General features: G+C 43.7%; 1 protein-coding gene across 2 annotated transcripts in view; it reads right to left on the bottom strand.

The window, feature by feature from the left end:
* Window positions 1–6,647: 6,647 nt before the first annotated feature.
* The window catches only part of NUP93 (nucleoporin 93), a 78,553-nt gene continuing 58,501 nt past the window's right edge, over window positions 6,648–26,699 (bottom strand). For both annotated transcript variants that reach the window (XM_082320502.1, XM_082320503.1), the window contains 14 exons: window positions 24,151–24,283; window positions 23,006–23,163; window positions 21,023–21,188; window positions 20,099–20,192; window positions 18,861–19,052; window positions 18,492–18,618; window positions 18,304–18,376; window positions 17,927–17,971; window positions 16,177–16,293; window positions 15,413–15,531; window positions 13,286–13,403; window positions 12,824–12,907; window positions 11,911–12,039; window positions 6,648–6,782 (listed from right to left, as the gene is read on the bottom strand). In XM_082320502.1, the coding sequence (XP_082176628.1) occupies window positions 6,672–6,782; window positions 11,911–12,039; window positions 12,824–12,907; window positions 13,286–13,403; window positions 15,413–15,531; window positions 16,177–16,293; window positions 17,927–17,971; window positions 18,304–18,376; window positions 18,492–18,618; window positions 18,861–19,052; window positions 20,099–20,192; window positions 21,023–21,188; window positions 23,006–23,163; window positions 24,151–24,283 (1,666 nt within the window). In that variant the 3' untranslated portion in view covers window positions 6,648–6,671. The remainder of the gene's footprint in view (window positions 6,783–11,910; window positions 12,040–12,823; window positions 12,908–13,285; window positions 13,404–15,412; window positions 15,532–16,176; window positions 16,294–17,926; window positions 17,972–18,303; window positions 18,377–18,491; window positions 18,619–18,860; window positions 19,053–20,098; window positions 20,193–21,022; window positions 21,189–23,005; window positions 23,164–24,150; window positions 24,284–26,699) is intronic.

A 26,699-nucleotide genomic window follows, 5' to 3' on the forward strand; every position in this document is an offset into this window, starting at 1 on the left:
TGCCCCTGCCCAGGTCCCCACTGGCGGTGCCTGCCAGGTGAGGGATGGGGCGGAGAGGGGCTCCCTGGCTTTATACCTGGCAAAACCAGAGCGAGGCAACCGGCACCCACCCGCCGCTGTTGCTAACAGGGGAAAAGAATTGGCTCGAACCACCCTGAGCTGGTCAGGGGTAAAAAAAATAGCTGGAAGGGATATCAAAACCGCTACAATTGGCATCGCTGACTTCCAGTGTTCGATGCGGGTGGCGATAACAGATTTGAGATTAAGTCCCAAGGACAGATCGGCAGAGAAATGCCGCGCTGAGTTTGCCTCCGGCCCCGATCTGGGAACATTCAGTTCCCACCAGGATTTATTATGGAAAATGGCAGCAGACTCCCACACACACTCGCCCTTCCCTGGGGTACAGCCCCAGACGCAGCAGATCCTGTAAATCATCTTGGCCGGCCTCCGAGTTGCCCCCTGCGGCGCTGAGCTGTGCTGGATGCAGGAAGGGAAATGGCTCCTTTTTCTCCCAGTGAAACGAGGGAAAAGGGGGGAGTGCGACATTAGGGATGGGAGGGATGCCCGGGGCTGGGAAGGGGGATGGAGAGGCCAGAGCAGTGGCAGCCGTGGTCCCTCCGCGATTGCCCAGGGCTGGGGGCTGGCGGCTCTCCGGTGCCGGGCAGCAGAGATGCCCACGGTCCCACAGCCCCCTTCCCCTCCCGACCCCAGGGAGGGGGAACCACTGAGCACCCAGGGTTCAAAACTCTCCCAAATCCCGTCCCTGATTTAATAAGCCACTTAAACCCTTCCCCACATCACACAAAACACGAGCTGAGGCCACGCTGCCGCTCAGTGTTCATAGTACAGCCACCGGCAGGTGAGGACAGGGGGAGGGACGGGTGTCTTTTATACCGCTGCAGCACGGTGTCACATGTGCCCTTAAAAGCAGTTACAGATAAGATCGGTGAAGACAGCAAATAAGGCAGGCAATAAAATCTGAGGGCAGCACCAGAGCCCATTTGAATTTCAGCCCCATGTTCTTTGCAAGTTAATGGAAAATTCAGGCTGCCTCCCCTACTGCCTCTGGCTGTCTTTTGCATTCACGCACAAATTTTAACCTGCTTTTTGAGGACTCGCTTCAGCCCCTTGTATTGTTTGTGCGCGAGCAGACGCCGTCCGCCACTGCATAAGCCCCGCAGGGGCTGGCACACACCCGCTTACCCGGGAAGCCGAGGACAGGCAGCCCTGCCTGCAGCGCTCGCCTGCCTGCATCCGCGTGGCTCGGCCCTCCTAACGCTGGGCAGCGCAGCACAAAATGCACTGGCACAGGCAGCGCCGCTGCCGCTCCCTGTACCCGGCCTCGCGAACGTGGAGTAGGGTGAGGTGGGGACGAGGAGAAAGCCTCGCTCCAGCACCACGTACACCACCTCCTGCAAGGTGGACACCAGCTTCCTCTCACAACAGATGCAGCAGCAGACTCATGCTCAGCAGAAATGGTTTTATTTTAGAACCTCATTATTTCATCAAAAAACACTAACTTGCCCAAACCTGCACAGAGTTTCTTAAACAGGAGGGTCTGTTAAACACAGCGCGGTCAAAGATGCTCTGGGAGAGACAGGAGGACTCCAGGCGCCGGGCGAAGAGCGAAGCGAGTGGTATGATGCAACCCTGGTGTAGTGAAATAGCCGGATAGTAGGATGCGCTTGTCGTCGGCCTGATTCACAACACCAGCTGCAGCAACAATACCGGGGCCGTCCGGTGCTGGGAGCTGCGAGCAGGAGAGCAGGGCTCTGTGGCACGTCCCTCCAACTCCTCTGCTCACACAGTGAAGAGGTGCCGTGCTGCTTCTGCAGGGCTCTCCCTCGCTTCCAGCCAATCCCCCGGTCCACCACGGCTATTAAATGCATCAAATGAACCTGAATCGAGTTAGGCAGAGAACGGTGCAATGCTTTACATAACGGCTTCTTATAAAGTTTGCCAAAGCGCTATATTCCGGCCTTAATGAAGTTTTAATTGTCCTGTTTCCATCCCCGTGGAAGAGAGAACCTACCGCCCTGGGTGACACGGGCCACGTGAACGACGCAGGGGCTCAGCGCTGCAAACCCACCGTGCGGAGCAGGACTCAGTTTCTCGGCACTGCAGGGAAGGAAGCCTGGGAAAAGGAAACAGATGGTTATTTAGGCCACTGCCAGCGACCTTACCTGATGGGGCCAAAGGGATCATCTCCCATCCTCTTCCAGACAGTATTTCTGTCCCTTCCAACTTCAGACCCAGACAGAAACAGGACAAAAATGCCGGTACAGGGACACGAACACTGGCAGTATTTGAGCTCTGTCCCACCCCAAAACAGAAATTAACAATATCCCCTTCTTTCCTCTAGGCTGGAAGGAAAACAGCTTGCTTCTTTCAGAGGCTGGGGTTTATTAAGGTTGGGGAGACAAGTGTCAAGAGGGTAACAAGAACAAAACAGAACAAATCATTAAATTAATTCTTTCTGAACACAATTCCTTCAGCTCCTGGAAGGAACAAAGTCCAAGCACTGTCTTAGACAAATGCAGCAGTGGTAGGAGATTGGAGGAGCCACCTCATTTAACATTTGTCTGGAAAACAAAACAAAACATCAGGAACAAGACGCAGAACCTGCAGCCAGTGGGGAAATCCAAGGACAGGCAGAGGAGCAGGAAGGTATCTCGCAGGCTGTAGGCAGTAACCTGACTGGAGGACCAGCTGAGCCAAGCGTACACCAGGGTAACAGTGCAGGCACCACTGTGAAAATACTTAGAAGAATTAACACTGTTGGGGGGATAAAAAACCCACGAACACCAAAGAAACCGAGTAGAGAAGACAGGACCCACTGACACCAGCTCCACGGCAGGGACCCTCCAGGCACGTTTCAGCAGGTTTTCTGCTTGTTGGCACCTGTTAAATTCTCACATGAGCTGGTTGTCTTCCATTAGCTCAGTTTAGTTTTTACCAGTAGCCCATGGTTAACCCCTGGGCAGGGTTTTAACTTTTTTTTTCCCCCTACTGGACAGGTAACACAGGGCAGAAGTTCACGATGAGTATTTCTAGATTCCCCCGTAACTCCCTCGTAAATCCAGACCACATCAACGCAGACCTCATTTGAAGGATGCGCAGAATATCACGCATTCCGAATTGCTATGCTGATACCACAGCACTTGTGGATGTTTCGCTGCCGATGACCCATGCAAACTGTGGAAAACGGACCAGGACACGCTGCATGTTGCAGCTGCACCCGTGCTGGGACAGAACATCACAGGCTCCCAAGGCAAACACCTTTTTACTCTTTCCTCAAATCTTCTCCAGCAACACAAGCATGAGCTGCATTTGACTCAAAGTAGTGAGCCACCCTTAGGATGCATCTCATCTACCTGGAGGATCTTTATGGCTGAGGATTAGTCCCGGAGTAGGAAAAAGCAGATGGAATTATCCTAAATTTAATCTGTACTTTTTTCTCGTACAAAGGGGCAGAGCTCCACTGACTTTGAGAAGATTTGTCAGTTTATACTAAGAATAAATTCAGCTCAGCTGAACATCCACAGCTCTGCTGCAAACTGTGCCTGGCAAACCATAAACTTGCTGCACGTTATCACGATTTTCAATTTGACCTGCGTGAGGCTGTCCAAGCAGACCAAAGCCCTTTGTGTACGAGGAAAATGGAGGCAGCTCTTGCTACGCCCTTGACAGCACCATGCTGTAAAAGCGAGTACTGCTCCCAGTAGCAGTAAAGGGAGTGCTTAGTGACACCACCTATGAGCAGGCTGCTCCAAACACAACCTAAGAATTTAGTGACACCCCAAAAAGCCCTTCTAGCAGATAAAATATTTAGAAAGCCAAGTCTAAGCCTGCACATTAGCGCAGTCTGAGTGCGAAGGTACAAAGGGTTACGATCTTCGCTCCAGCAGCAGCAGGTCTGCCAGTCAGAAATCCAAGGGGGCAGAACCAGGTTGTTCACTCCAGCAGAGTAAGCGTGGGGTGGAGAGAAAACAGCGACATCTGGAAAATCACAGGGGTGCCTTATTCAGCAAAGCACCAGTTCGTGCGTCAGCATCTACCTCAATGCAGCAAAGCCCTTAAAGTCATGCAGGGGAGAGCCAGGTTTGCCAAAGCCAGGCCTAGGCGTGGAGCTGGAACCTGCTGCTCTTGGGAATGCGGGAAGATGGATGGGCTGCAACGTTCACAACCTGCACAGGAGCAAGAAGAAATCAGAGGGCAATCAACAAGAAATAATGTAATTCCAACTATCCGTGGCACCTTCTGTTATACCCACAACCTCTCATATCTTGTCTGAAGCAGGGCTGGGCTTTACCTTTCCAGGGTTAGTCCCAGAGCTTTGACTCCCTGCGGTTTATGTCCTCTGCCCGCGCATCACAGAGGGACCATCTTGGCTTTTCAAAGTATGAAATAATTCAGTTTCTGCTTAGCTTAGAAGGGACCAGAGGCTGGAGTTGCAAGCACTGAGCACAAAGGGAGCAAACCGCATACAGCCATCAGTTTTCTTTTACTAACACTCGTGAAGGCTGAGAAGCACTGGAAAGCATCTGCTACAGCCATCCTCAAAGGGCAGACAGAAAGAGGGCAACTCGCTGTTTTTAAAAGGTCCCTAGCTTCAATGTTTGACATCAGAAACATGCCAGTGAGGCAGCACGATCGCTCAGCTGAGCAGGGGACGGGCAAAAGACAGGAGAACAAGGTCCTGCAAATGGCAGTGGCAAGAGCTGAGCCCCAAAGGACTTCTGTCCCTGCGTGAAAGGTGGAGCAGGGAGAGGGAATTGCAGCGGGGAAGGTGGCCTTCACCCTTGCCGAACAGACTCCAGCAGACACTGTCCCTCTCTTGCTCAGGTCAGTGGTTGCCTGAGGACAGGTACAGGCTCGCCAGCCTCTCTGTACATGAGGTGGTTTGATGCTGGGAGTACTCCGGGACAGGGGCTGAGTGCCAGCAGGAAAAGCACAGGAGCAGGGTTTATCCTGCAGGACCATATGTGGGGCAATCCTGGTCCAACCAGGACTGTCTGCAAGTGTCAGGAAAGATGCCTTCCTCTGCCATCTACTTTTTGGTAACCTGTCCTCTAGGGAATTGGATGAATTTTCAACTGAGACATACCAAGAAGCATTCACACAGGAATGCACCAGAAATGTTAATAACTAATAAAGCTTTCCACACTCACCTGTTGACATTTTGCTAGGCAATTCAATTCCCCCCCCCAATAACTCCTTGGTAACTCACCAAAGCCCCTTCTTTCCTTGCAGGGTGCTGTCCAGGTCTCTTTCAGCCTTCAGCTGAAGCCATCTCGAACACGCTATAGGACCACTCAGCGCCATGCACAATCCCTAGCTATATGGGCTGGGAGCCCCAGCAGCCAGTTTGCTAATGCTGAGACACGGTTTTGGGCGGCTTGGTAAGCCATCCCTTTGCTTCCCGTCCAAAAGGTTGACAAAATTTATACTACAACATTTCTGGTGGAAAAAGTAATTAGGAAATTGTCATCAAGTCAGTCAAATATCCTTCTCTGCCATTAAAACTTAGACATTGCAAAATGGGGATTAAATCTCTCCCATGATGGCTATTAACATGCAAAGGTTGAAATCAGCCCCTACGTTTTGTTGCCTGTTCTGTATCCAGAACCACACATGTTCTCATGTCCCAGTAACACAAATGGCGTCAGGGCAAGACAGCGGCAGTGCAGAAAGGCGTGTGAGCAGGGCGCAATAAGAGTAACCACCAACGTTCCTCCCATTTCATTTCAAAGAGAGGCAGCTATATTAAAGAGAAAAGCTTATACTATATAACATGCTCCCTGGGCTTTCACATGGATTTAATTGTAGCTCAAAACATTTACAGCTAACCATTTTTCAATGCCCCTCACTTCAATGGGACTCAGGTTTCCTGCCAAACCAACAGTAACATCCACCCATGCTGAACGCACCCGCACTTCGACTTCCCTCGTCAGCTTCCTTACTTCTTCTGGCGAACTTGATATGGGATCATTTTGAATGCAACTGGCTAAAAACTCATGTGTTGATGACAAAAATCTCTCCTACCAAAATATACCTGTTTCCAATCCCAGCTTCTCCTGCAAAAGCTTCAGCGGAGCTCCAGGATTTGCAGAGCCACGTACATCTGAGACACCGACCCAAGAGTTTAAACTTCGTTAAGTGTAAAGGAGTCTCTGCCACACACGGAGCTCATTTGCACCGCATAAACACATACGCCACACAAGACAACGTTATGGACTGACAGCAGTGTGCCACGTGTGTGGTGTATCATAAACAGATTTTCAACATTTAACATGCATTCAAAAACCAAAAAGCCCTAAAATTTCCAAGCTGTATGTTCAGCAAGCATTAAATCAAAGTTTTCTTCTCACTTCCTCTTCTGCTATAAAATTGCTTGTTCACCTCCCTACTGCAGATCTACGACTTCTTTCTCTGCATAGCCCATCAACGAATTAAGAATAATTTTCTAAATATAAACCAATTTAAAATAAAATGAATAAAAACATAAAAACACAAAAATCAGTGAAAATGAAAATGTCAAAAACAAATAGAAATCAAAGAAATTTATTTCCATCAACAAAAATACAGAATACAAAACGATACTGGTCCCACCCTCTGAACGTACTAAAGACAGGCACAGGTTGCTGCAACCCTAAGCAAAAGCTTCTCTGCTAATTCATAAGGACCTCCATTTGCACCAGTCTGGCGTTTGTGTCTCCCGATGTTCTGTAAGGGATCATTCCAGCAAATGTTATCAGTGCACGAGCTTGAGATCGAAGTTGCTGAAAAAACAGAAAAATAAAGCACAGTTACTTTAGTATGAAAAAAACTCACAATGAAAGCTGAGTTAGACATGAGTTAAACACTTGCCTTTTCAAACAAGTTAATGTAATCTTTATTTCTCAGAGCTGCTCTCTGGATAATGTATCTCCGCATTTGGAAGGAAATCCAATTATTTCCTTTTCCAACCATTAAAGGCACGTCAAGTTACTCTTTTGGTTAAAAAAACCAAACCCATTTATTTAAAATTACCCAAGAAAGAACATTTTCAACAATGTGGAGTGTTGCTGTACTGCAGCAATCTTGTAATTTCTGCATGAAGTGGGCTTTCTTTCCCACCTTGCAAAATATAAAGTTGATCCTGCTGAAATGCAGCATTAACGTTCTCAAAGTAGAAGCACTAGAAACAAACCAGTGGTGCCACACGCACCTGGAGGTCTCCAGCATCACCTACAACATACCGACATCCTTAAAGGCTCTTCTTTCCGTAACACAACGAAAGCAGGTGTATCAAGTACATTCAGAGACCTTTGCCGAAAGTAACCAAACCCCTTCTTGTGCACGAGAAGGCTACGTAACAGCTGAAGGAATTCAGGAATAATTTGTTTCATTTGTTAAAACCATCAGTAAATTAAAAGGAAAATAATTCTGATAACTGGTAGAGGTCAGGAGAACACAGAAAGCTCAAATCTTTACGGAAAACTGTGCAGACTGATTGTTTTGATTGCTCACAGTGTTTTCTTCTTAAATATTAAGCATCTCTAAATTACTGTACTAGAAGATCCCACTGTTCAAATCTGCCTTTAATCTACTGACCGCAGGGAAAGCTGAAGCAGCTTTGGTTGCTGTGGGCACGTGGATGGTAAATCTGACAGCAGGAACTTACAAACTGAGAAGTGACTGAAGCCCATTACATGGCTGGGAACAGTTATAAACACCATCCCTGGTGCCCATCTGGGCAATTCTACCCCTTTTCAGGGTGATGTTAAACCAGTCAGTTATTCAGTGGCAACAGAGGAGCTTTGGAAGCCAATAATGGAAAAGCTGGGATGCTCATCTCTTTGTTTCAAGACGCTGTCTAAATGCTACTGCTTCAGCTGTGCAAAAAACCTTCAACTTTACACATGGGGCAGGAAAGTAAGTTTTCTTTAGCATTGAGATCACAGCCACTTAATTTTCTGTTTCCATTATCCTGTCTGAAGGAAAGCCGTGACTGTCTACAAAGCCCAGTGGCCTGGCTGAAATACAGAGCAGAGTTCCCACCTTGCGCTGTTTTCCTGTCTGGCCGAGGACGGATGAATACCTGGAGCTACAAGCGGCACAGTCAAGGATGCAGCAGGAGGCACGCCTCCCTTCCTTAAGCGCCGCAGCTGAGGAACGCCAGAAGGCAGCGCAGCACATCAGCGGGACTCTGGCGTAAGAGGCAGAACTGAGACTGACCCAGTTGCTAAAAGCTCTCGGGACAGTTTCCCTAGCTGTAAGTTACCACCAAAGCATTGGCTACTTAACAAGATGGCCTGAAAATTACTTGTTCAGTTCCAGTCACAGTCAACACTTCTTCTAGTCTGCTTCCAAGTCTGTTACCCAGCGAGGTCGTGTAATTATGTCTGACCTGCTACTTTTCAGTGGAGGTCAAAACAGGTGGCAGATGAAAAAAAAGCACGTCAAGGTGTCTGACTCTTTGGAATTAAAATATTAAGAGGCAAAAACTCTCACCGTGACTAAGAAAGGCTTAGGAGCAGTGCGAGTTATTGTTCCCTTTACCTCTTCTGTAGCAATGATACCACAGCTGGTCTATTTTTAAAAATCAAAACAACATGATAAGTTGCAATACTTCATGGAGAACAAACAGAGGTTTGCAGAGGTTAAGAGCGGCCTGGAGGTCTAGATGTTCTATTGGCTGTAATTACTTAATGAATGTTAGAGTCACTTTCGATTTAAAATAAGACCACAAATAAAAAAAAAAAAAAAAAAAAAAAGAATTCCATTCCTTTCATGACCTAATTTTGCCACCGAGAAAATGCCCTTGGGCTGCTCCAGAGAGTTCGCCACCCCGGATCGGGGTGGGAAGCATATGACATTGCTGTCATGCACTCACGGCATCTGGGTCACGGCTGTCACTGCAGCCATGGTTTCCAGCACTGCAGTCCAGGCTCGCTGCAATCTCTGCCTGAAATCTGACAAAATGGATCAGGCCAAGTGGGACAGGACTTTGCTCCCTCATTCCCAAAACTAATTAATGTATATACATTAAAAAAAAAAAAAAAAAAAAGACTCAAAACACAGCTTAGGTAATTTAATTCTGAAATAAACAAAATGCATAAACTGCCAGCTCTGTCTCCAAACCTGATAATTTCTAAATAAAGCCTATTTCATCTCTGAAGTGGGACAGAAGATGTTCTAGCAGAGAGCATTATGGGGTTCAGGGGGCTGCAGAGGTACTATTCCTCTCCACCCTGCCCCTGCTGCTGGGACCACACTGTTCCTGCCAAAGCCCCTCTACTCCTACTCATGACAGCAGGATCCCACTTAGGGCAGTCAGCAGACCAGTGCTTGGCACCAGAGGGCAAATTCAAGAGCCGTGTGTTCCTACTCTGGGGGACTCCGTTCCGTGCTACGGGGAATAAGCCTCAGACTTACAAACAGCTACTATCTCATGTTTTCAAATTCTTCTGATGAACAGAGGGATTTGAATCAGTCTGCTCTGATGGATCTAGAGAAAACCCAGGGATTTCAAAGACCTATTCAAGGAAAGGTCATTTTTTGCTTGCACTGTCTACTGGGCAATGCGCTGAGATTGTTAAAGCTTCTGGAAGAGCCTGATATCCCCTAAAATTTGCTTCCTTGTGGTAAAAGGAAAAGCCGCCTTTCTCCCAGGGAAGTTCAAAAGAAAAATTCTTGCCGAGCACAGCCTGCAGAAGCTCATATCAGCCATCTCTGTTCAGGTGAACAGGGAGATTTTGCTGAAGAAACACCTCTCTTCTCACATTTGAAATGCCCTCATTTCTTCCCACCACTAAAATCCCCCGAGTTCCTTTCCAGACAGGGAAACCAAAGCGATCTAGATTCCCTGCTCCCGCAGTCTTGGAGGAAATTCTTCAGGGTAAGAAAAAAGGGGAACACAGGCTAAAGCTATTCTTACCCTACCTTCCATGTCTCCGTGCCTTGTATTTTTCTGCGCATGCAAATCTTTAGGCAGCCGGGAGCTACAGGACTGTGGAATTTTTCTCTCTAGCTAATCCTACATTAGCAGATTTATGCTCCCTTCCGACATTACAGTCACATAGCTATTCTCTTATCACCTCCCTGACTGCAGAGACAGCAGGCAGTTGTCCCCTCAGACGGTTAAGCACAGCTTTTATTGCACACAGCAGCCAGAGATCCATGACTCAGAAACCCTGTGTCTCCAACACCACTGCTACTCTGCTGCCACGAGATCCCACCTCAAGGCCAGAAGCTTGATTAACAAAACTTCAAGCCTGAAAAAAAGAAAACTTTCAAGGGTTTTTTGCAAGGTACATCATCAGCTGTTCTCCACAACTGTAACAGCAGGAGAGCCCAGAGCACATTTATGAAGCACCCTCACACTGAGCATGCTGGTAACAGGCACGCTGTTGATATGATACGATGTCATGGTGGCTTCCTTCTACACAAACTCCTGCCAGCAAAGCTGCTGATCCCATCACCAATCAGCCCAACAAGCTTTGGTAGGCCACAGTCGTGGTATTCATACTGCGATGACACCTGACAGCATTACACCCCTATGGAGATGGTAAATGCTTCTACATAAGGCACAGGACTGAAATCACAAAACCAAAATAAGCGGCTCACTTGGAAAGCAAGGAGCTAAGGCTGTTTGCTCAGTAGCAACCTTGTGAACACACAGAGCAGGTAACAGATTGCGTTAGCCTGGGACTTCTTCACATGTGCAGAATTTAAGGTGGGAGAAGCCCAGGCAGCATGCATCCTTCTCCAACGTTGCCGAACTAAAGTACAAGCGTAGTTTCGATGCAGGATCCCATAGCTCACACAGAGACTGTACCCCAAAGACAAAAGCTGTATCATTACTTGAGCCTTTCATTTTCTGATGTAATTTAAAAATGCTACTAAGACTTTTACCAATATTGCAATTTACAGATCAAAGGCGCTTTTGCAGATGACTAAAGCCTGGAATAAAGCTGGCTGTGGCCCAAGTTGGTTTTCATTCTCAAAAGGAGTTGATATTTATTTCCTAACCTGTAAAACGGGATGAGTGGTTTGGCCTTGGTTTTCAAGTGCCTGTGGCAGCTTTAACTTAACAAGAGCTACAAGACCAAACATGACGACAGCTAAGCTGAGAACCCTTCTGCTCAACACTGCATGTTAACAGGCGAGTGCCTGCAAATCTGGCTGTGCCCTTTAAGTGGCACCTATTTTGAGGCTTGCTGAAGGCGTAGGCTCCTATCAGTGGGTGGGGGAAATGCTTCAGCACCGACTCTAGCAGTGAAGTCAAACCCACCGTTGCCAGCCGTTTAAACCAGGCAGCCAGACCAAGCACCACCGCACCTGGAAGCTACCCTCTCTGCTGCAGAGGCAGCAGAACAACACTGGCAAACCGCTACAGCCATTCGCCAAGCGAATGTACTTGAGCATCTTGGTGTATTGCCCAAGGACACTTTGAAAATGTCAGCCCACGTCACTACAGAAGCAAGCCAAGGAGAGGAGTCAAGAAAGGCCTTTCCACCAGAAATCAGTTTTGCACGAACAGGGCACTAACTCAAATGAAAGAAGTGGAAATCAGGTTCTTGAAAAACAACAGCTCAGTTGTCAAGGCAGCAACACCAACCATCGCGGAGACACTGCACTGTCCACATCTGTTAACTATTTAAGATCCCCCAAGAAGCAAACTGAACACTTGTTTTCTCTTGCTAGGAGGTGGATATATAGCGTAATTAGCTCAATGCCATTTAGAGCAATATTCTTTCCTTACACAAAGCTGAAGTTATGAGAGACTAGTCTCAAGACTAAGTAACTAAGCAAGTCAAACGCGAAGACCATTAGAGATTGACAGTTATTTGAAGCCCAATCCCTTGGAATCAGGGGGACAAGGAAGTAGCAAAACTTGTCAGACAGTGAGGATTAAAATCTTACCGAATCTCTGTCTTCCATTACCCGCTGAGGTCTGGCAGGAGTGGCTGGGCTTGTGCCTTTCATCCTCTTATACTGGGTGAATAAAATATTCATGGTTGCAAGCAGGACCTCAGATAAATTGTGCCTGATCTACACAAAGAGGGGGGGGAAGACATATTGCAATGAAGAGCAGATTGACAGAATCATTACCCTTGCTATACGACATCAGAAAACCAAGCAACGATAACTACGGTTGATATTTACTCATATAATAGTCATACATTTAATGGCTACCCCTGCTGTGACTGCACCACCTGGCAAAAAAAGTTACCCAGAGTTTTGAGACAGTCATGCATAATGGTTGCACCTTCATGTTTGATAGCAACAGTCCAGATAAAACCCAAAGTGCCTGAATACAAAAAACTCCAAAGCACCCGAATACACACAAACACTGTCTAAAAAAAGAAGTGTCACCCACCAGTTACAACAGTTCAAGAGCAATAACAGCCTTCCATTATGCTTCATATGCTTCATCTGCTAATACGCAAATACATGAGTTCCTCTAATTTGGAGAGAAGGAAACACAAGACCCTACAAATTCTCAGTGACCATTAAGACCACAGAAGAACTAAGTCAGCAGCACAGTCTAAATTTTTCAACATTCTGAATTCTTGAATCAAACTCAGTAAGTTCAGAGAGATTCAGATCTACAGATGACTTCTGCAAAATGGAGACAGGATTTCTGGGTAGGGAATTCTAGTGCTCCAAAGAGCAGTACTAAGGAGAAAAAGTTGCAAGCCAAGAGTCTACTTATACGAATGCAAAATAATTCCATCCTATTTCCCCGTTAAAGAATGATGAGATGACAAGGTTTTAAGATCCTTTTAACAAAGCAAAAGGCTTTTGGAAGCTAAACCCAAGAGACGTTACTTACTTCATCGCTGAAATTCCGGAAGGCAGCAACTCTCTCTTCTACGCAATCTTGGCTAAGAGGCACAAGCTTTAGGCGTTCAATAATCTTCAAAAAGAAAAGCAGGAATCAGGACAGATAATCAATGTTCTATGTACCATATACTAATAAAGTATGTTTTTGAAATGTTAATGAAATGCTCCCAATTCCATTCAAGATAAATCATTTCATTGTTATGTATTGGTTTATCTCCTCACTTTGTTGAGGAGCAGGAATATTTTGTTCAATGTCTACAAAATAGCTCCAGAAAGATCTTCCTGATTATCAAGAAACAGGGAAGAAACACATTTTTAAATTCCTATAGCATTGCAGCGCCTTCTAACTCATTAAATATAATTTTTTGTTTTAAGTGATGTTATTTGAGACATTCTGGGGTTTCAAGGGCATTAGGAAGGCTGCGCTTCAAACAGAACTCTTGAAACTTACATCAAAGGCCCTGTCAATGTGACCGGCGTGATATTCATCAAAAAATGTGATTAAGTCTAGCAGAAGGTAGAACGTGGAGTCAACGGATTTCTTTGCACTTATCCCCTGAGCTTTGTACCTGAAAGAAATTGGTTTACAATTTTATTGTGCAAAATGGCAACCATTTATAAATGTGCTCTTGCAATTCTTGGAAGCGGAGACATCAAGCACGAGGACAGAAGGCACCTAACAAAGGACAGCTTTAATTTTCCTTAACCAGGAGGCAGAATTTTCACAGGTTGTGGCTTTTCTAAAATACTTTTGTTCACTTCTAGTTTTCCATCAAATCCAGCATTTGCTTCCTTTTAAATGTTTACACTTCCTATGTTCAAGGGGAAAACAGTGATAGGAACCAGAGACCCACAAGGCAAGAGCTGTACAAGCATGTTTAACACGCTGTTTTACAGCAGACAATTCTCCAGCACAACTGCCTGCTTCAGGCAAGAAGTTAAGACTTAAAAATGGATTAGACGCTTCTGCATGCTCTCTCTAACTATACTTGCTAGGAAATGCACTGGAGGGCCGTCTGCTCTCACTCCTAACAGCACGAGGTCAGAAAGGAGCTCCTTCCTCAAGGTAATAGTAGGAGTGGTCAGGTGCACGGTACACACCACGCACTGTGCTGCTGCAGAGGAGGAAGCCAGAGAGCCTCTTGGCCTCTTCTGTCAGGTGTCTCCCCTGTTCCAAAAACATCGCAAGAATGCACAGGAGGAAAGCTGCATAGCTACAGTACTGTCTGCAGTACGGTACATGAAGAAAAGCCCTGTGTTACATTTAATTGGCAAGAAGATGAGCTAATCAGAACCGTTCTGGCTTTGCAATCATGAAGGTTTGCAGCTGTAAAGTGGCATTATTGAACTGTAATATTTAGTGCTTTCATACAGATCAAAGCAAGCAGCAAAACAAAGCCCATTATGGCCTTTGCCAAAGCTCAAACTCAAGCCATAGTTTTAATTCTCCTTAATGTCTGCTACTAAATGAGTCTTCTCACTAAGTCAATACGGCACCAATTTTCACTCAGTCTGCAGCCTGACTAAATGAAGGAAAAGCTGACTGAAGGAGTGACTGGCAAATGCCACTTGTCAAAAGAAGAGAGGCAAAGGCCTCTGACTGAAATCAACACATTTCTGTATTTGTCTTCCCAATTTCAAAGTGCCGGCAAGCGTGCTTCGTTTATTTTTATTTTCTCCCCACCAGAATGGTTGAGAAAAGCAGTAAGGCATTTCTCACAGGTACCCACATTTTGCTCTAGTAGAATATAGGAATTGTCCATGGCAGTCACTGTGACAAGACGCACCAAAAGAAAATTATTTAAAAAATCCAATAGCTATTTTGCAATTACAACCTTTCAGAAGCAGGTTATTCCTAACTTCCAGCTGCTAACGAATCTTGAGCACTGATGTCTCTCAAACACATATCCTAATTAGCACACTGACACTGCAGGTGACATTCCTTTTGGTCACTTCCATTTCTCTCTCTTTTCTAAACACCATATGGCACTTTCCCAAAGTAACAGGCTGTGGAAATTAGGTCCACTGGTTACATTAGTCATATACCCACCTCAGCTTAAATGTTCCTTTTTTAGCTTTCATTAAAGCAGCAGTGAAATAAAGTTTTCAGGCAGCTACTGAACTCGCCACTCTGCTGTTACAACTCAGAATTACTGGTTTTGTAGCACTCTCTTAATACTATTTCAAAGAAGTGAATTGCGTGCAATGATTCTGCAAATGTTATGACATTTTGCTTTAAAAATCATCTAAAACATACAATTCATTATATTTATTACTCCTTAATAGACCCTGTCTTCAGTTGGCAATCCTGCAATTCCCTTTTCCTGAGTCACCTACAGATAAAGCTTCTTGCCAAATTTACCTGACCTGCCCCTGAAGATTTCGTTTCTGGTTTCAGTACTGCAAACCATTGCGAGCAGGACAGGCTAAATTCTGACCTCTTCTGTGTCTTCCTGCATACACTGCTGTGGATGCCACAGTCCAGCCAGCAGAAACAAAGTCAGCAACTAATACCCACGGAACTGACAGTCCCAGGTCAGGTCCAGGTGCATCACCCAGTCCTGCCCCCTCGTCTTACCTCTCAGCAATGGAATGGGCCATGTTCTTCAACCGCTCTTTGTTCGACTGGGGAGTGCCAATCTGGGGAACGACGGGACTGAGGAGCTTGTTCATCAGTTCTAAAACTTTGTCAGGGTTCTGTTGGTATTAAAGTTACACACAAATAAAAGGAGCAGGATGCGACTTAGTGTTTTAATCTCATTGGAAAAGCAGAAAGGTCTCACGCAGCAGTGCCTAGTGCAAGCTCAGAGAGGCCTCCCTCCCACAAGAGTCAAGATCGTATTAGCTATGAGCAACATAATGCTGCTGGCTTATGTGAAAAAGTATTTTCCCCAAATTTTCCTCTAAAACAGTGGCTATGGTTGTATCCACTTTCATTTCAAATATATTTCAAAAGGAAACAAGAGTACTCACTACAAAGCCCAACTATTTTAGACTTCCATTCAACATCTATAAAATTGGAAGAGCACACTCCAGGTAAATAACTTCACTAGCCAGAATAAAATCATGCATGGGGCAATCTCTCAAAAAGACTACATAGATCAAGAACCAGGATGTCTTAAATCAGAATAGGTTGGAGTGCAATCCATCTGGGTTTGCTCACTGGAACCCCTCTCCATGCAGCCAACAGCTCTGCTTTAACAGCAGCAGAAATAATCTGCTTGAATAAGGGCAATTCAATCCCAGAGATGAAATTTAACCTCCTAATCACAGGGAGAATGTATGGAAAAAAAAATTCGTGGACCAGGTACATATTTAAGGCAGCACACAGAAGATATTTACCTTTGCAAGGTCATAGAGTTTTGCAGCTTCTTCAAACAGCCCTTTATTTTCTGCTGCAGAAGCCACTTTGTTAATAATGGGTTTTGTGTCACTTGTGAACTTGTCTATCACTCCAGGCTAATGAGGTGAGACAAAAACAAAAGGAGAGAAGAGAAATCAGAATGCTTAAAAACTCCTGAATATTTTGTCAAGGCAATGAATATTTTACATGTTGGATTATGATTGGAATGGCCTGTACATTTCCATGGGAACGCACAAAAGGGACACGTTAAAATTAGAAAGAGCTCTTGTGAGAGAGACTTTCTCCAAAATGGAGTCAGCATTGAGACATCTGCGGTTTCTAATTCATTCAAAATGACCCAGATAACAGGTCAAATTCTAAATTATTTTAATTGCTGATGACACATTACAGAGGAGAAGAAAACACAAAAGACTTCAGCATATAACGTGCCAGGGTCTCCAGGGATGCTGTTTGTGTATATTCGCATGACAGGTTGCAAGTGAAATCTTACACGGATAAATGAAAGGGTGACAAGAACTTTAAAAGAAACAATAAACACAAGTAGAATAAAAGAGGGGAAAGAGTCAAGGGTATCTGGAAAGGACTTTACTGTAGTTGAGGATGTAAAAGTAAGACTGTATTATCTACAATAATTTATTTTAAAACTAAGATTGCTGGTTTTACACCAAATAAACACAAGAATACAGTTACATTTAAAAGGAATTGAGTAAAGTCAAGAAAAAAGGATTCGCCACTAATGGTATAATCTAAAAACTATCTATCTTACAAAGAACTGTAAAACAAAAAAATATTTGTAAAGATTACCAAGTTACCTTGCTCTTGGGTGTGCAATCTCACTGCTTTTAAGCTGGCAGAACAAAAACGTCTAAAAGAAAAACCTGCCAGAAATAACTTTTTTTTTTTTTTTTTTTGACAGTAGCAATGATTGCAGCATGAGCCCTAATCCTAAAATTAAGATTTAAACAATTCTGGAGCCTGCTTTACACAGAAAGCTTCCAAGTTGCCATAGTGAACAGAAAAACTTCATTGATTATCTAAAGCTTTAATCATTTGCACGCACTCTCCTCTTTTCAGGTGAAACCTTTACGCTTCCTTTATCTTCTGATCGTGTAAGCTTACCTTTTACTTTTAGATTACTGCTTTTACAGAATAAGATCCATCACAACTAAAAATGGCTGATCTTTGATCCAGTACTTACCCTCATCTGTATGGAGAGAACAGAGCAGTTGTGACTATGCCTGTGGTCTGCTAGCCCTTGCTCTCTTAATTACAAGAATTTTTAATGAGCTGCAATATATTTCTCTGCTGAGGTTAATGAGGATAATGTCATATAGTTTCCACATGCACACCTCAGTTAACAGAACAATCTCACACGCACTTACAAGCAAGCCATTTTTACAAATTGCTTTTTACTAACGTGTACTAAATTCCATTTCCTACTGTAAAGATGAAATTCTGACCTCACTGAAGTTACCTGATGCCATTTGTTTCTTTTAGTTACATCAGCTGCCTATAGGGACATAGTCTGCCCTGTGGTTCCTGACCTGCCTTCTGTTAGGGCAGGTCATAGATTATTCTGTAAAAGGATCTCACACTTGGAGAACTTGTATGTATTCAAACACAGTAATTGGCTAGTGGAAAATAAAGAAAATCAAGATAGCCTCATGACTACTTTGGAAATCATGCATAGTTTGTACTTTTTATGTAAAATATAAATTGTTAACTCACCTTCCTACTACCATCGTTTTCCAGTTTTCCAAGAATCATGTCAAACTATATCCACACAGATGTAACGTAAGAAAAAAAGGAAACAAAAATAGAGAGATGAATTGCACATGTTTCACAACATATTTACTAAGTACAAAGATGCAGTCATGGATAATGAAAAACAGTGATTGACATCAAAATTATTTGTATATAAATAACAGGCAAAAAGACATGATTAAATATCTTAAACATTTTGTCATTGCAAGAACTCCTGTCATCTAGGTCTGCATCAGGCAGAAAGAGTAAACCACTGTTTAAGACTGTCCTGCCTAATAAAGATCTCTGTGAAGAAATGAATTTCAGTTTAAGTGAGGAAGGCAAAATACGGCCAAACGTACCTCTCTGCTTTCAATTACTAGTTCACTAACACAACGCAAGAACATACTCTCTCCTTGGCTGTCCTTCTCATTCCTGCAAAAGAAAGGGAAGAAGGAAGGTACTCCTGTTTCTGAGGACTTCCCAGATAAGAATCTGGGACGCAGTAACAACTAGGAGAAAAATCTACGAGACATATATTAGCTCCTACCTGAGGAAGTAAAAATACTGCAGAGCTTCCCTTGGATCTGTTGATTCAAACTTACGGGTATAAAGCATCAAAAGCCGCACAAAATTTAGACGCCTGATGCCAGGGGGGTCACCAGCTTCATGGCTTACTGCAATGTCAGAAACAACACTATCAGAGAATCTAATGCCAGGAAACGTTGCTCTGATCTTCATCTCAAATTAGTCAGAGACACGATCCAGAGCTCTAATGCAACTAAACCAGTTAACTTTTAGGAGACCATTCTAATAAATGCTGCTTGTTTGATCAATTACATAGACCTGCAGTGTCCACAGGGTACTCTAAGGGCTCAGAAAATATTCTTTTGTTGTAAAGTAAATGTGCAGGACTTACATAGCTGTGCACTCTGTCCAGAAGATTTCAGGAGCAATTTTAACTCAAACAGGACCAACGCAACATGAACAGCATGACAACGCAAGCGCTCTGTCCGGAAGAGAAAAGCAATTGCAGCTTCAAACTGTGCTGTCAAGAACAATACTTGGAAGTAGAGGAAAGGCTGCTGGTTCACTGCAAAATGTGATTCACCTGAAAAAAAACACAACACACACACAGAGCGTAAGTGAAAGTGATTTTGCAATCAGAGATCACTGACAGTGGATGCTTCCTGCCACAACGCATCACTATTGCTTATTCAATGCCAACAGAAATAAATACATGAGACAAAACTGAATACCTAATCACACATCAATGGTTTATCTATAGCTGTTCCACTGCAAATATACCACAGAAGACCAGAGCATAAAAATGTATTCAGGAAGTGAAAGAGAATAAAGAGTTCATCAAAAAAGATCCTTTGTTTTTTTCAGACAACGAACCATCAACTCTGATAGACTGCAATAGATTTGCTAAAGACCACAACTTTTTGTCTTCATTCATACTTGTGCCAAGTGGTACAAATAATGTTAAAAACCTAGATTTTCCTACTCAGTGACACCAATGGTAGCTTACTGTATTTCTTTTCCACACATTTTTATCTGGGTGTGAGTGATGTTTTGGATAGTCCAAGTGACCTAATTTTGATTGACCGGAAGATGATTACGGGAACAGGTACTCTCTTGGGCTGTGGACGTTCCTAAAACTTTCTGAAGTGGAAGGGACTGTGATTTGGGCCCCCAGAAAATTACTTGAAATAGCAATTTAAGGAAAACACTGAACAACGGATGCACACAGAGAAAAGCCTTGGAAATACATGCCTACATTAGGTAATGATTGCTTTTCTGTTCTGTATTCCAAAAGTTGGAAGTTTTGCTAAAAGACCTTAGCATATTGATAGTGAAAGAAAGCAATCCATAATTTAGTATGGATAAAGTACAAACAGCAGCAGTGTTATTCACAGAAGAATATTCACTCTCTGGATTGCTGGGAACACACAGGACTCATTCATCGTGTCTTACTGAAGTCTGCCATCACTCTAGGGAAGGAGGCCATCCATGAACACCCTGAAGATGCCTGTCACTAGTGGAGAACTATAGGGTTTTATGTGGAGTCTGGGGTTTGTGTAATAACAATTGGAAAGTGCCCTAAGCAGAAAAGCAGAGCCCCAGGTAACACATCTCTTTGTGGTTTCTTACCATAGTCTTCTAGCAGCTGCTTCTGGAACTGTGATAATGTTAGTCGGTCTTGTGGAGAACTTGCGCCATTGTCATCAAAACACACTTGGTTCAGCTAAAAAACACATTCAAAAAAAGAAGCACAGATATTTCAACTTCACCTTGCTCAAGGGATGAACTCAGAAGATATTCGTTCCATCTGAAGCCCCTCCTAAGAGTTGACCAACTGACTAGAACTACTTCTAGTCACAACATCAGGTCCATCCATTGCTGGGAAGCAAAGATCTCTAACATAGCAACAACAGAAATCCATGCAAATGTAACCCGGGGTCCTTTTGTATCTGTCCATGCCATCAAACTCCAATGGTGGGACCCTGAATACTCACTAAGCAATAATTAAAAGCAGTACTTTTTACCCAGTCTTAACAAATACATCATTCTACTCCCTCTTTCTGATAAAGGAGAGAAATGGGTACTGACCAGTATCTATCATGCCCCCACCAAACCTGTAAGGACTCTGGACTACAGAGACGTTGACAGTGTCCTCTTCTGCCAACTGACACCAAAATTTCAGCCATAATCCATCCAGAAAGGACAATTCAAAGGATCGTCACTGTAGCAAGCTAACACTACTTATAAAAACAGCTGACAAAGATCGGTGTCAAATGAAGAACATGACACTTCCAAAGACAAGTGTCCCCCAATTAACACCTGATAGTGCAGAGGGTAACAGAGCAGCCCTGGGACTCGGGTTCCCAGCCCTTCACTATCTGCAAGGTCAAGTCACATGCATTATATTGCTGCAAAACATCAAACCTAGAAGCAGGGAATTTAGCAGAGTCGTGAAGAAACGCAATACCATTTAGAGCTGTTCTTAAAAAAAAAAAAAAAAAAAAAAAAAAGAAAAACCAACAAACAGCAACACAACCCCAACACCACACTTACTTTTAGCCAAAGATAGTCTTCTGTTTTATCAGCAACTTCACTCTGGTTATCTGTAATGTCACAACGGCCAATAATACAATAAACAGCCCTTTTGTACGGGTCAGTATTATTTCTCAGAGCTCGTCTGTAATGAAGACGCAGTTTATTTTCTGTGGCAGGAGATAGTCTAAGGAAAAAAAAAAAGATTGAAGACATGAAACATATCTTTCCTTGTACGAGGAAACCTGGATACAAATCAATGTAAATAGGTGCATATTCACAGCAAAGGCATAAAGACAGGAGCACTGGCTGGTATTTCTTGCACTTTCTATTTACATCTGTAGGTAAACATTTTGCACACGTGGATTTAAACATATGATTAAAGTTATGGAGGATCATCTTCAGATACCCATTGCAGGAAAAAAAATTAAAAAAAAATCAGATGACAGTTTAATTAATTGACAGTGCAATTAATACAGTCTTAATTAATTGACAGTGCAATTAATACACTCTTTAGAGGTGCATTAATATTGTAGTAGATGAGTTATTTTTGTCTGACTCTGCTATTTCATCATTTCAGAAAGAGAGAGCGCACAAAGTCTTTGGTACTCTTTGGGTTAGTAACTAACAAGTGAGCAGGTCGTTGTACTGTGAAGTCTTTTAGGAGAGACACTTTCATCTTTATCATTAAATACTGTCATAATGTTCTTTGTCATTCTCTTTCTTGTACCCTCTTGTAGAGAATTTCACAGAATTGAATCAATAAAGTGTTCTCCTAGACTAAGACATTGTTTGTCAAATCTGTAGGCAGAGTACCTTTTCATAGCTGTAATAAAAACAAAATAAATCAATTATACTGTATCTCATTAAAATGTTTGTAATGAAACAATGACAGTACCTTCATTAAGGTTTCTGGAACAATCTTATTATAATGAGCACTCCTAGATATTCTCTACAAACCAGGTTAATTTATAGAAGAATAACATGGCATACACTACTCAGTAAATGGTGATTTTTTTTTTCTTCCCAGTTTGTTGTTGCTGGGGTTTTTTTTGTTGTTTTGTTTTTTTTTTTTTTAAAGACATGCAAACTGATATGTTCTTTCTCACATTTTCATACCTGAAGAGAACTAATACATTCAACATATTGCAGGATGAGGGCTTCCCACATATGAATGAAACTGCCATAAGCTGCGGTGGGATACTACAGGTTCACGTCCTGGCAGTTAGCTGGGCCCTCTGGTTTCCCCCAGTTTCAGCCAGTACCTTAGCACAGTGCCATTCCCCTGAAGAGAGCACAGCTATAATACAATACCTGACCGTGCGCTTGTTTGAAATTCATTGCAAGTGAAAGGTAAACAAGATAACCTAAAACACCACAGCTGAGTTCAGAGCGCACCTTAAGATGCACTAACTCAACTGCTTGCAACCACATAATCAGTAGTTTGGCCATTGGCCTCTGTCAAGTGATGGATATCAAAAACTGGAAGAGGAGAATAAGCACAAGAAAAGATGTGAGAGTGAATGCCTCTAAAGGCCTCTAACAAACACTACTTGCTTTTCTTGTGTGGCATTCTTAAAAAAACAGGCGTAGTAAAAAGCATTCTGCAAAGGAAATTCAACTAAAATAAGCGACGGGGGAAATAAAAAGATACAGGATTCGTGACAGCAGACTAAATCTAACCTATTGTATGCAGTATCCTACTGCTACACAGAGCAGATCCTATGGTAAAAAAGCAAAGCTACATCACTGTATTGTTTTTGAAATGTAAATTTTTGCATATTTTCAAACAACTCTTTCTCTATGGAGATTTCTAGACTTCAAAGCCACAAATTAAAATATGCAAACTTCTTACATGTAGTTTAGGTAGGGAATATAAACACCAGGCAGCCATCAGCACCAGAAGAGACCTGAGCCTCTTATATTTCTACCAAGCCACTGATTATTTCACCACTCCACAGCAATTCCCACCCCTCACAAAGATCTTTCCTAGTTCCCAATTACCTTTTATCTTTACTGTGCATGTACTCCTGGAACCAGGTTTTAAACTCCCCCAGCTGGTGCTGTGCCCGTTTCACCACATGCATGGCTGCAGTCAAATCTCCACAGCGCATGCAGTAGTAAATCAGTGCCCAGACAGGATGGCCTTCCACCTCACCATCCTGAAAATAAAGTAAAAAAATCGTTATTTTTTTAAAAAAAGCAGCATATTTGAATTAATTTTCTTTATCATTTGCCTCATTCATTATTTCTGCCCTTGTACCCACACACTGATTTTGGCAAAAAATTGTTTGGGTTACAGAAGCCAGAGATCATGAGGCTTAAGTCCTGTGAAAGCTGTGCACATCCTAGCAGCAAAGGATGGGACTCTCTTCTGCGTGCCCAGATTTCAGTTCTGTGCGAGGTTCTGACAATCCCAGAACTAGCACACAGATATCCTCCCCACCCAGGAGGTGGATTTGGATTAGACCACTGAGGTATTAAAAACATTTGTACTGAAAAAGAAAGATATCAAACTAATCATGGATCTCAGCAGGTAAGAAAAGGACAGCTAGACTCAGCTATGTGGTCTCCAATGTTGTAATTTATTATTATTTCATTTAACTTCTAGCTTTAATTTTTCAATTCAGCTTGCCTGTTTATCTGGTAATTTTTTGGTGCACAGCTATGCACTTTCTACTATGTGCAGATGAGAAGGATTTTATTCAGATTCCTAAATAAAAGGCTTGGGCTACAATTCACGTTGATCACTAAATATATAATTAATCAATAACTGCTGTCACCATCTTACAATAAGTGCAAAAAAAAAGAAAAAGCAAACCGAGGAGATTAAGTTACTGCTTTTTTTGAAACATCATACCATATTCTAATACTTGCTTGTTCATCTCGAAAGAGATCACCAGAAGAGACCATAATTTCTAGAATTTAGAACTCAAACTACTGAGCACCACCATGCTTCAGGACCAGCTCTGAACAAAAAGTGATTTTGTCTCTCTCCCATTTTCCTAATGAAAAATTCTAGAAAAGGAGTTAAGAGCCTGCTGCCCTAAAAGCAGTTTAAACAATAGAAAAACCACCGGAGGCTGCGCTAGTTTCCTGGCTGTGCTGGAGTGCTTTTTCAGCTCAGTTGCTGAAACCGATGGATATACCTGGAGACCAGGGACAGGCGCAGGGAGTTTGATGTTCAAGAAGCTGCGGACTAGTTGGTAGGTCCCTGGGACTCCACCCAGCTGAGCCTGGTGCAAGTTTCCAAAGACTGTCACAAAGGTGTAATTTTTGTAACTGAAAAACAACACAAACAAAACAAACAGGTGAACAGACTGAAATATACTTGCTACAAAACATTCACTGCCTTGCAGATCCAACCGAATTAGCAATTTAAAGCAAATTACCATGATGTTCAAACATTATCATTACAACAAAATGAGGCAAAAACTTCTATCAATTTAGGAAGATCCTTGTATTCAGCAGTCTCAAAAGAAACCATGTTTGGAGTCTGTGGTGTACTGCTCGAGGTTCAACCCTATTATGAGGTTCCTCTCATTAGGTTCTCTTAGTACTAAGTTAAACTCAATTACATAACTGGCAAAAAGCCCTTCCATCCTAACGCTTTAACTCTCAATCCTGTCACAAAAGAACAGTTAAACACCACAGGTATGTTTGTCTCTCCTCCCTGCCCTATGGACAAATACAAACTTGAGGGCCATGGACTTGCCAGAAGGAACTCACAGAGAATAAGGGAATTTAGAGAAAAATAACTGGTAAAGGCAGCTGGGAGAACACTTTCTAAAATAAGCCATCAGAGCCTTTAATCAAGGCAGGTCAATTTAACAAATATTCATGTTCAGAAGCAGAAGTCTCAAAAGTCGGTACACTGAAGGAATCCCCATATTAGCAGCAGCAATAAATTACGTGAAGTTCTTTTTTTCTCTGCAGCACGTGATAGACTCATGTACCACCAAACTGTAAAACTGAAAGGCTATGCTAAGCATAAGCAAGTATCGGTGCATCTTGACATTATGGCCGAGTTAAGCACATGCTCCCCAGGGTTTAAGATCACAGTTGCTCCAAAGCAACTAATGCAAGAACAGTTGTGAGCAGCACTACATCTCCTCCTCGTACGTGTGAGGGGCTCGTGAGGCATGGAAACACCCCAGCGTTAGCCAATTCCCGCTAGGAAAGAAAAGCTACGAAGCAAGGCACGGTTTGGTTTTGTTTTGAAAAATCAAGCCTGAAGGGCCCAATTTCCACAACTGGGAGGGCTGGGGGGGGGGTTACATGTAACTAATTCCTAATTTCAGTTAGCAGTTAATGGCACTGTGAAAATTTAGCAAGTTAGATATTTGGCAAATCAGGTTAAGAGTCACTGGCTCATCGCACACTGCTGAGACCGAAGAACTGGAAACAGGAGGTCCTTCCAACGTGTCAGTTCATCCGAGCACAGGCAGACACACCGCTGCCACCCCTGGGTGGCAACAAGTGCTGATGAGGTCTGGCAACCAACTGGCAGACGCCAAGAAGAGGCTGTGCCAGGAGGCAAAAACATCTCTTCCCAATGTGCTGTATCAGAGCGCAGCACTTTCAGATGGCAGATCTGTATCCGTAACAAATGCCCACGCACCACACTGCAGCTATTGTTTGCTTTCCACTGCTGAACTAGCCTGCTGGCATTACATTGGCGGCTACGAGATAAGAGAGACAGCAATATCCACATGTGCAGTGAATAGGTAATATGGCCATCTGGGGATTCAGCTTTGGGCTTTGTCTCTACAACCCTTCTGTCTGCTCCATAGCCTGCAATTCTCCAAGCATTTTCTTGCTCAAGGAGCTTAGGCCCCCATGATACTTGCCAATACAGAAGGCAATACTTGCCCTGTAGAGGGACCTGGACAGGCTGGATCCTTGGGCTGGGGCCAACTGCATGAGATTCAACAAGGCTAAGTGCCGAGTCCTGCACTTGGGTCACAACAACCCCATGCAACGCTACAGGCTGGGGGAGGAGTGGCTGGAGAGCTGCCTGGCAGAAAAGGACCTGGGGGTGTTGGCTGACAGCCGCCTGAACGTGAGCCAGCAGTGTGCTCAGGTGGCCAAGAGGGCCAATGGCATCCTGGCCTGTATCAAGAATAGTGTGGCCAGCAGGACCAGGGAGGTGATAGTGCCCCTGTACTTGGCACTGGTGAGGCCGCACCTCAAATACTGTGTTCAGTTTTGGGCCCCTCACTACAAGAAGGACATCGAGGGGCTGGAGCGTGTCCAGAGAAGGGCAACGAAGTTGGTGAAGGGTCTAGAGCACAAGTCTTATGAGGAGCGGCTGAGGGAACTGGGGTTGTTTAGCCTGGAGAAGAGGAGGCTGAGGGGAGACCTTATTGCTCTCTACAACTACCTGAAAGGAGGTTGTAGCGAGGTGGGGGTCGCTCTCTTCTCCCTAGTAACGAGTGATAGGACAAGAGGAAATGGCCTCAAGCTGCGCCAGGGGAAGTTTAGGTTGGATATTAGGAAAAACTTCTTCACCAAAAGGGTGGTCAAGCACTGGAACAGGCTGCCCAGGGAAGTGGTTGAGTCCCCATCCCTAGAGGTATTTAAAGGACGGGTAGGTGTGCTTGAGGACATGGTATAGTGATGGACTCGGCGGTGATAGGTTAACGGTTGGACTAGATGATCTTAAGGATCTTTTCCAACATTAACGATTCTATGATTC

Source organism: Platalea leucorodia (assembly GCF_965183815.1).
Source record: "Platalea leucorodia genome assembly, chromosome: 8".
Classification (NCBI taxonomy): Eukaryota; Metazoa; Chordata; class Aves; order Pelecaniformes; family Threskiornithidae; genus Platalea; species Platalea leucorodia.